Genomic DNA, 11,407 nt, shown 5'->3' with positions numbered 1-11,407 from the left:
CCACCACGCCGCCGCCGCCGATGATATGACCGGCGCACAGGTCTATTTGACTCCGCAAGACGCTCCGATCGAATAGAGTTCGCCGCCGTACCAAACTGACACGAGACCTGGACGATGCTCGTGGAGGACCAACGCGCACTTGGAGTTTTCGAAAGGAAAGTGCTGCGTACCATCTATGGAGGGGTGCAGATGACGGACGGTACGTGGAGGAGGCGAATGAACCACGAGTTGCATGAGCTGCTGGGAAAACCATCAAACGTTCACACCGCGATTTCCCATCACTTCATCTCATTAGAAAGAAAAATTGTTTCTCTTGATTTAACAGATACATATTTCGACCTCAAGAAAAGGGCTGTCTTGTATTTTAAGACACTGGAGAAGCACTTCATATGAGATCAAGATACGTAAGTGTGCTACGCGGGGGGCACTCAATACGTTTATTCTGATACCACACGTGATTACTGATAAACACTTTTGCAACATGAATATAAACAAGAATAATAATCATGCATAGAATTATTTACATTTACTCGTTATCGGGAACTAATGTGCAATATGATCTGTTCAGCTTGCGGATATCCTTGAAGCTTAGGGTTTCACGTTGTCCAAGCACAACCTCTTCGTGCTAAAAACGAAAAATATGTCATTAGCAACAATAATATTCTATGCCACTTAACTTATACTCACCAATGGAATAATAGTGTGCTGTCCGGTAGCGCTAAATGCCAACCCACTGCGGTGTAGAATGCTATCGTAGTCATACGTCATTCCAAAATCGTCAAATGCACCTGGCTCAACCTGATCAAACTGCGACTGCTCGTAGAGGTTTACATTGTCCAGCTCAACTTTGACAAACAGATCCCGATCGGGGCGGCTGGAGGGATGGATGAAGCCAAGGACATGCATCAGCTGGTGCAGCACTGCTCCCTTCTGCATACAGCCACGAGGATCCAAATTCATGTATTGCTCGCCACCGTGCATTCCCAGTGACGACCAGCATCCGGATGCGTCAGCAGTTATTAGGACGTAGTTTATGTGATTTTCCAGTTTTGGGATGAACCTAATGCAGCTGACATCCTGGATTGCCTCCATGGCGGATAAGATAATTGCCTGTTGGTTTTCATCTATCCCAGAAATAAAAACTGTTAGACACAATACCCTTTTGACTCAAATTCCGAACATGACTCATATTCCGAACACTCGCTTTTAAATGGCCATTTCTAGACTAACATTTGAAAAAGGCGTAACAGCCAAAATTAATTCTTTCTGTTTCTTCGTCTACATGTATAGCTATATATGTGGACGAAGAATCAGAAGGATCAAATTTTGGCTGTTATGCCCTTTTCAAATGTTAGTCTAGATTTTATCTTTATTCGTGTATTTATCCATACGATCTAGTAGGTATTCATTTTTAATTTTGATCCTCATAACTGAAAACAAAAGATATTTTGTTACCAGATAAAGATTGTCGCTGTCGTCGCTGTCCGGAACATCTTTTGCTGGCGAGGATAGGGGATCTAAATGTCAATGATGGAAAAATACATACGATTTGACAGTTAGGTACCACACATGTTTCGGACAGCAGAACAAAGAGAACCGAAGCGACAATCTTTATCTGGTAACTAAAATATCTTTTTTGAAAACTGATGAAATTTTCCGTTTTAGGGTGCTCAAACTACACTGTTCGGAATAACGGCCATGTTCGGAATTTGAGCCAAAACGGTAATCACAGCAACCACATAAAATGTCCGTTAACCAATATTGTTTTTACTTTGCTCACATTTAATATCCCCATGAAACATTGCCGCGTCGTAGCTGAATTATTATTTTTGCATGTGTACACCATAAAACAACTATAATTTCCTCCTGGTGGGTACAACAAATTAATCATCTAAACATCTGAATTTGATACTATAATATGGAGCTGAAAACTTAATAGTTTTTCTTGTCATAAGACGAGACACTGAATACGGCCTTACTGTTGAGGTCGAAATACTTATCTGTCAAAGGTACATTCAAGTGGTGGAATTAAATGGAATTGCACAAACTGGTAATGGCAAGTAAAGACATTCCACTAAAAGCTCAAAATAATTTTCTTAATAATAGTTTTGTGTCACTGGTTTAGTGCAACAAAGGCAAATTATCTAAACTCTATCGTATTTGCTGGCAAATTATCTGATTTAAATATTATTTTTAACCTGGAAGTCAACGAAATGACGCTAGAGGGGTTCAAAATATAAAGGGATCCGTGTTCGTGCAGATAAATCACTTACCGATGCTTTCTTCGAACAGATATGGAATGGTTCTATTTGGCCATACGTTGATTAAATTCTTCGTTGCTTGCGATTCCGGGCTATACACTTGCTGTATCACCAGATCGCCATGCTGTTTTTGACCAAGTTCCTCGTAGGGGTGGTAGTGGAAATTGTTGGCGGATACCACACCGCTGACCAGAAGCAATGTCCCAATCGTTAGGATCTGTGTGTTTATAAAAGAATATTCCTTCAAAAATTTTGGTAGAAGGCAGATGAATTTGAAGACACTATCACTCCCCAGACACTGTTACGTAACAATCAAGCGCATGTTACCTTCATTTTCCGGGCTTTGCTACCCTCGCCTGAAAGAATCACAACCTAGACTGAGGCTGCTTGTATAATTTTTGGATGTTTTTGTTTTGGGGTATTTGCATTCTGATAATACTTCTAAACAGTTTGCGACGGTATTCTCTGAATTTGTATTTAGCATCCGGACTGATAATTGCGCATCCGTCTGGGGTGATAAAAAATGTACATTCCACGGGTGATTGTGCTGAATTAAATATTTAGGCTGTGAACCATTCCACCGATTCGTTTAACCCTTAAATGCGCAATGTTGTTTTAAAACAACAAACCGAAAATACGTTTAATGTTAATAATTTCAATGGTTATTTACGTTAAAAATATTTCCGACGATTTCTAAAAAAATCGCCTTGCGCCTTTAAGGGTTCACTTTTAGTTAAAATTTGACAGTTCGATGGTTATTTCGCCGTGGTTAAAAATAACCCTGCTCCGGAGCATGGTTAGATTTGACAGTTCGATAGTTAAACTTTGTTCGCTAGAAAATTGGCGCCAAATCCATTTCGTTCCAAATAACTATCAATCTGTCAAAACTCAAATGGGTCGGCTTCGGAGTAAAATTTTAACCACGATGGGAAAATAACCATCGGAATGTCAAATTTTAACTAAAAGTTAAACGAATCGGTCACAGCCTTAATAATCCTACTGGTATTCAATTTACAGTTGTCATTATAACAAACATAATTTTTATGACAATGAATATATTTAACGTGTGTGATTTTTTTAAGTTCAATCAAACGGCAGCCCTTAATTAATTTTGGGAAACGACCTTTATATTTTAATATAGGGGAAGGTGTTTGGCTGCAAAATGGTGGGTTGACATCAAGGAAGGAGCGCCCAACAGAGCTCTGGTCCCCACAAATTCCAATCTCACGCTTCCACGGGTCGTCCGATGACAAAAGACCGCCAGCTAAGGGTTGTTTACTTAGCTGGTAGTGCAGCCTGGGCACTGTTGTCCTTCTGACATCAGCTAAAGTTAGAAAGTACGCCTCGTGCGTCTGTTCAGCAGGAGGTGCGGCTCAAACAGCGTCTGCCTGGTACCCAGCGGCTGATTAACGAAATGCTGTATTGCGTCAGCTATACCTATGGTTGCAGTCCCACCAGCGCGATGTAGGTAACGCGACCCCGGTAAGGTAGCTTACTGAAGCCTCTCAAATACCACAAAAAATGGAGATAGAAGAAAAAGAGAACGTTATTTTTGTCAACCGACCGAGCAACGAAATATCGACTATGATTTGAAACTCGGTACTTGGAATGTCAGGACCACCCTAAATGAACCTGGACGAGTGAGCCTTCTGGCTCGCGAACTGCAGAAGGTTGGAGTGAACGTGGCCGCTATTCAAGAAGTCCGATTGCGCAGATCCGGAGAACGTGAATTCCGAGCCTTGGACCCCACAACCAACACTGCATTCAAGTATAACTTCTATCACAGCTGCGGCAGAGAAGCAGAGCTTCTAATTGGTTTTGTTGTGATGGGCAAGCGGATGAAGCGAGTGATGCGGTGGAAACCCATTAGCGAACGAATTTGTGTGTTGAGAATACGGGGCAAATTCTTCAATTACAGCCTAATCAACGTTCACGCTCCGAAAAACGATAAATCCGATGACGTGAAGGACACGTTTTATGTATGTCTTGATAAACGTCGCCGGGGGGAGGCGATGGTGAAGCTCGTGGTGGGTCAGACGAGGTGCCGGTCGATGTTAAAATGGACGGCCCCACTCTGACCAAGGTCATAAACTCGGTGATGACCAACCATGGGGATAATGGAGGCTAGACCATGGAAGTAATTACGGACGTTTCGGGCGTAGATATGTCCTTCCTGGACAACCGAGTCAACTACAGTAAGGACTTGAAACAGGCCGTACTGACCCTCTGCGCTCTAGTCGTGGAGGCGAAGTCAGAATGGAAGTCCTTGCTGGAAGCCAGTAAGGAGACGGAGCACAGAAGAAGGAGTTGGTGGTTAGCCAAGCGGTGAAGACCTCGAAGGAGGCCGAATCGAAGATTCGCCTCCTTACAGAGGGGAAGCAGCTGGCGGAGAGCCAGACTGCAGAGCTTCAGAGCCGTATGGCAATCAGCGGAGCAGGTATCAGAACGTCGGCTCCAGGGGCACGTTCACCTCAATTTGGGAGATTTGTGCCATCGAATTCACAGCCTTGTTCATCACACACCTGACGGAAAAGGAAGTGAACAAAAAGGAAAGGAATGTGGATGGAAGAACAAAGGGAATATTTGGAAAAGGGCCCCTGAAGAGGGCATACAACGCATAAGCGTACAAGAGCTTATAACTCCTTACCACAACGGGTTATGAACAACAAAATACTCTGAAGGTTCAGGTTTCTGAAGTCAATTTCACTAAGTAAGTGTTTACCAAATATTTGGAAGTGCAATCGTGCATAGACTGGGCAGTTACAAATTAGATGATAAGAAGTTCCATAATCGGATTCACAATTATCACAAACAGATGATTCAACGCGTTGAATATTTGCCATGTGATAGTTCAGTCGGCAGTGACCTGTCAAGGCCTTGACTAAAACACTGCAATTCTGTTTAGACAGATTAGCTAAATAGCTTGCTACTACCGGAGATGGCTCCCGGATGTACAATTTTGTTTGATGACATGAATCCAGACTACTCCAATGCCATTTGTGCTGAGTGACAGCCCAAGAGTTGATCAAAAGCTTCACCCAACACTTGGATATTGGAATAGCTGGCTCAGGACCAATAAAGTCATGCGATGCTCCATTACGAGCTAACTCATCAGCCAATTCGTTTCCAGCTATGCACAATGGTCGGATTCGTCAAATTTCACGACATAAATCGATAACTCGAAAACCATCAGTGTTAGAGCTTTGACGTCTTCAGAAGAAATGATCTACAAGAAGAGATCTATTTTTGGTGTAAGTTGTCATTAGGGTGGCCCTTCGGTGAAATTTTTTTGTAAATGTATTTTTTTACCCTTTAGAATTAGGAGTTCATATAATTCTACAAAGTTGTAGAGAATTTAATTCTAAGCATTTATGTATAATAAACATTTATTTTATCTCATATAGGTGATGTTTTATGACAAAATTACTAAATTTAGATAGGGTGGTCCCGAAAAAATAGTTTTTAACTTCCACTTTCGTCAATTCAGAATATTTTCAAAAACTGTCTTAACATCGCTTCACGGTCTTTGGATAGCGCATCTTTTGGTTACATAAGATGGTTGATAGCTTCATTTTTAAGCATATTATAAGCGTTTTTTCATGAAAAAGTGATATTTTTCTGAGAATTCTACTGCAGCTAGTAGCAAATATTAGCAAAAATTTCAATCGTAATCTGAAAATATACATGCAGGTCCATCAAATCCATAGTATTTAATTTGTCCATGTTTGTCCGCTTTTGTTTGATGATAGTATTATTTTTGTATGAAAAATTAGGGTGAAACACATATATCATCTTTTGGATTTTCACAATATTTGGTAGAATAAAAGACAAGAACACCGTCTTCGGCCAGAGGACGTAGAGACTGAACACTTAACACCTAGACAACTGACAGGACACATAATACCCAGTGGGGTGGACAATTTTTCGATCACGAAAAGTTTCCTTCTTACCGAGGCGGGAATCGAGCCACTCTCCATAGTCCATGCCTCTAGACGATTGACGGCGCTAACCACACGGCCACAAAGCACACAAAGAATCGTTCTTTACCTAAAATATTTAAATCAACTCGCGTGGAAAAGAAGTCGAAAAAATCATTTTGACATTTTAACTACTGGAACGATTTTCAAAGGTCATTAAATAAATGCTTAAGAGCGCTACTTTTGTGGCGAAATACAAAATCATAAAATTAAAGTTGGTTTTTCATGGCTAATTCGCAGAATAATTTCATTTTTACAGTTTCTAAGTGAGGGTCGCCAATGACTACATGTGATTCCATGGACATTGATAATAGGTCTAGTAGTTCAAAAATTATGTTTTAAAAAAATATTTTTTCCAAAATGTTGATTTTTTCGACCACCATGGATTGAAATCGGACAAAATTAAAAAGAGAGTTTATTTATTTTCGAAACAGAATAATTCTACCAAATATTGCAAAAATCAGAGATTTGGTATATGTGTTTCCCATGGAATAGCTGATTTTTCATACAAAAACTAATATGATTATCAATCAAAAGTGGACAAACATGGACAAATGAAATACCATGGATTTGATGGGCCTGCATGTATACTTTCAGATAACGATTGAAGTTTTTGCTAATATTTGCTACTAGCTGCAGTAGAATGCTCATAAAAATATCACTTTTTCATGAAAAAACGCTTATAATATGCTTGAAAATAAAGCTATCAGCCGTCTTATGTAACCAAAAGATGCGCCATCCAAAGACCGTGAAGCGATGCTAAGACAGTTTTTGAAAATATTCTGAATTGACGAAAGTGGAAGTTAAAAACTATTTTTTCGGGACCACCCTATCTAAATTTAGTAATTTTGTCATAAAACATCACCTATATGAGATAAAATAAATGTTTATTAAGCAAAAATGCTTAGAATTAAATTCTCTACAACTTTGTAGAATTATATGAACTCCTAACTCAAAAGGGTAAAAAAATACATTTCCAAAAAAATTTCACCGAAGGGCCACCCTAATGACAACTTACACCAAAAATAGATCTCTTCTTGTAGATCATTTCTTCTGAAGACGTCAAAACTCTAACACTGATGGTTTTCGAGTTATCGATTTATGTCGTGAAATTTGACGAATCCGACCATTGTGCTATGGAAGAATGGCCAGGTACCCATATAAGGTGTAAAGTATTAACTGAATTCAGTTCCTCAATTTGAGTTCGACATGCGATTACTAACTTCGACCTTGAGTTGGCCGAGGCGAGAGCTTTAATAGCTGCTTGGCTATCTGAACAGAAGTATATTACTTTGCCCATAATGCGTTGCTGCAGTGCGGATTGCACTCCACACATGATGGCAAATATTTCCGCTTGAAAGACAGTGCAGTGTGTACCCAGTGAGTGTGACTGTTCCAATCTCAGCTCACGCGAATAGACGCCTGCACCTGCTCTACCTTCAAGGAAGGAACCGTCAGTGTAACAAACAATGCTGTCCGACATACTTCTCTCCAAATAGCCAGATGTCCACTCATCCCGCGAGGGGAATTGTGTTGAAAATGTCCTATAAGGAAAACTACTAACGTGTGTGAGATCACTTGGAGTAAGGAAAATTTTGTCCCAATTAACCATAAGCGGTAACAACGAAGTGTGTGTGCGGTTTACAGGATTCTCTTCCATAAAACCGAGTACCCATAGTCGGTAAGTACAAGAAAATGCTTCTTGTTTGAGATGTATGTGTAGTGGGGCCACGTCGAAGAGAACTTCGAGAGCAGCCGTGGGAGTTGAAGAGAACGCACCAGTCATTGCCATTAGGCACATCCTTTGAAGATGGCCTAATTTAGACTGAATTGTCCTCACTTCCCCCTTTTGCCACCACACAAGACATCCATAAGCCAAAATTGGTCGTACAACTGTTATGTAAATCCATTTGATATATTTGGGTTTAAAACACCAAGTTTTACCAAAGGTTCGTCGGCATTGGCCGAAAGCCATACACGCCTTTTTGATTCTGAACTCAATGTTAGGAGTCCAGGAAATCTTTGAATCCTAAATTAGACCCACATACTTTACTTGATCAGTTACATTGATTTCAGAACCAAAAAGATGTAATGGACGAATACCATTACGATTACGTTTTTCCGTGAAAAGAACAATAGATGTTTTATTCGGATTGACCGAAAGGCCATATTGGCGACACCAACTTTCAACTACCTGAAGAGCATTTTGCATCAGGTCGAATAAGGTAGTAATGCACAAACCCTCTATCAATGTTAGATAGTCGTCGGCAAATCCATAGGTAGGAAAACCGCCATTATTGAGTAACCTCAATAGCGTATCTGCAACGAGATTCCACAAAAGTGGAGATAATACTCCCCTTGAGGGCATCCGCAGACACTTAATTTCCTAATCGCTGCTTGATGTAATGTCGAGTAGAGATGTCGGTTTTTAAGCATCTGGTGAAGCCATTTGGTAATAATATTAGGTAGCCCATGACAACGTGCGGCTTCCAATATTGCATCGAAAGACACGTTGTCAAAAGCACCTTCAATATCTAAGAAAGCACCCAAGCACGTTTGCTTTTGAGCGAATGCTTTCTCGATATCGTACACAACCTTGTGTAGAAGAGTCACGGTGGACTTTCCAGATTGGTAAGCATGTTGATTAACATGAAGAGGCATGTTTGCCAAACAGTCATCACGAATGTGATTATCGATAATACGTTCTAAGCATTTCAGAAGAAATGAGGTCAGACTGATGGGTCTAAAACTCTTTGCTTCTTCATACGAAGCACGCCCTCCTTTTGGGATAAACTTTACAGTGACATCCCGCCAGGATATGGGAATATACCCAGTAGCAAAACTGCATACTAAAAGCTTTTTCAAAACATGTTTGATATGCTCAAAACCTCTCTGAAGTAGAACGGGATAAATTCCATCCTCCCCTGGAGATTTGTAGGGAGCAAAACTGTTAAGTGCGATTCAGTAGTTATGATTCTACGTGCTTGAGCCCAAGACCCATAGCTACATGAAAAGACATCAGGGTCATCCGAAGATGTTATATCGACACATCCAGGGAAGTGCGTATCAAATAAGTGCTCTAACGATTCTTCATCAGAAGAAGTGTAGTCGCCATTTGGCTTGCGAATTTCGCCAACTTGGAAATCCTTGGATCTCGCAAGAATTTTATTCAATCGACTGGCTTCACTCAAATTGGAAACATTTGCACAAAGATTTTTCCAGCCGGATCGTTCAGCAGATCGTAGGGACCTGACCGTAGTAAGCTGTGCCGTAGGTGCGGAGTCGAAAACCACCAGGCTCGCACCTGTCATGCTGCACCAAGATGTCTGATCTGTCCTCCGGGAGCAGACAACAGGCATCTCACCGGTGCTCAGGCCTGTCCGGCCTCTAGAAGGGTCCAGACATGCAAGTAACACAGCTAAACTTGAACCACTGCAAGGCGGCTCAACTGCTGCCGGTTATCGAGTGTAAAGCTGATGTTGCCTTGCTGTCCTACCCATACCGCATCCCTGCTGGGAACGGCAGTTGGATTTCGGACAAGTCCGGTATGGCCAGAAGATAATATCTTCTCCCGACGATGAGGATTTTGTCAAAGCAAAGATAAACAGAGTTTACTTTTGTAGCTGCTACTGCCCTCCTAGATGGAGTATAGAGCAGTACACTAGGGTAGTTGATATTCTTGCTGCGAAACTAACTGGCCTTAAACCTGTAGTGGTAACAGGTTACTTCAACGCGTAGGCAGTGGACTGGGGTTCCCGGTTCACTAACGCTAGAGGTCATATCCTGCTAGAGTCACTAGCGGTATTGAACGTAGTTCTGCTGAATGAAGGTCAAGTGCCAACGTTCAGAGAACCGAGCGGTGATTCATGTATCGACGTCACCTTCTGCAGCGCAGGATGGACGGATGAACCAGAATGGATGGTCCACGAGGGTCATACTTCTAGCGACTATCAGGAGGTACGTTTTATGGTCGAGTATATCTGGAAGAGTACGACAAGACAAGACGGTGCAACTGATCCCGGATGACGCACCTCACAGTTCAATCAAGAACTGTTGGAGGAAGCGCTGCGCTGGGAAAGTTGGACTACCGGACTAAGCGGTAACGAATTGATAGAGGTACTAACACGTGCCTCTCTTTAAGAAAGGGCACAGACTTGAGTGCACCAATTACCGAGGAATAACCCTCCTTAATTCGGCGTAAAAAATTATGTCCCGCATTCTGTTCAACAGACTGAGACCGCTTGAAGAGTCCTTCGTCGGCGAATACCAAGCAGGTTTTCGCGAGGGCCGATCAACGACGGATCGAATGTTTACCCTGAGACAAATCCATGATAAATGCCGGGAGTACAACTTACAGACACATCATCTGTTTATTGATTTCAATGCGGCGTACGATTCAGTGAAACGGAATGAATTATGGCAAATTATGCTTGAACACAGTTTTCCGGCGAAACTGATACGGCTGATTCGTATAACGTTGGACGGATCGAAATCAAGTGTAAGCGTTGCGGATGAAATATCGACGTCATTTGTTACCTTAGATGGATTAAACCAGGGTGATGCACTCTCGAATCTACTATTCAATATAGCGCTCGAGGGAGCGATTAGGAGAGCTGGTTTGCAAAAAAGCGGTACCATTATCACAAGATCGCATATGCTCATTTGCGGACGATATCGATATTATCGGGATTGATCACCGTGCCGTGGAAGAGGCTTTTGTGCCTTTTAAGAGGGAGACAGCGAGGATTGGACTCACGATAAATACCAGCGAAACGAAGTACATAGTCGCTGGCAATCAACGTGGGTTCATTAGCGGTGGTGGTAGTGAAATGATGCTAGATGGTGAAAAATTTGAATTGGAGGAAGAATTTGTGTATCTTGGAATATAAGTGACGTGCGATAATGATGTTACCCGCGAGGTGGAAAGGCGTATTGCAGCTGCAAATAGGGCTTATTGCGGACTTGCGTAACGACTTATTGCGTAACCAGCTTAAGTCCCGTAGTCTGCAAACGAAAACAAAACTCGCACTGTATACTACTCTGATTCTTCCGGTGGCTTTATACGGCCATGAAACATGGACGTTGAATGAGGCTGATCAGAGAGCTTTCGGAGTGTTTGAGCATAAGGTGCTGCGGATAATACTCGGCGGTAAACAGGAGAACGGTTCC

The 11,407-nt window shown here is 41.7% G+C and overlaps 1 protein-coding gene across 1 annotated transcript; it reads right to left on the bottom strand.

The window, feature by feature from the left end:
* Positions 1-390: 390 nt before the first annotated feature.
* LOC134221143 (zinc metalloproteinase nas-14-like) lies at positions 391-2,716 on the bottom strand. The gene is made up of 4 exons (XM_062700333.1): positions 2,589-2,716; positions 2,274-2,478; positions 688-1,124; positions 391-625 (listed from the first exon to the last, which is right to left on the bottom strand). Exons 1-4 carry the CDS (start codon positions 2,592-2,594, stop codon positions 527-529), a joined length of 747 nt encoding a protein of 248 aa, XP_062556317.1. The 5' UTR covers positions 2,595-2,716; the 3' UTR covers positions 391-526.
* Between the last annotated feature and the right edge of the window lie 8,691 nt (positions 2,717-11,407).

The sequence above is a fragment of the Armigeres subalbatus genome, chromosome 3 (assembly GCF_024139115.2).
Source record: "Armigeres subalbatus isolate Guangzhou_Male chromosome 3, GZ_Asu_2, whole genome shotgun sequence".
Taxonomy (NCBI): Eukaryota; Metazoa; Arthropoda; class Insecta; order Diptera; family Culicidae; genus Armigeres; species Armigeres subalbatus.
This window is presented reverse-complemented; position numbering and strand designations above follow the sequence as displayed.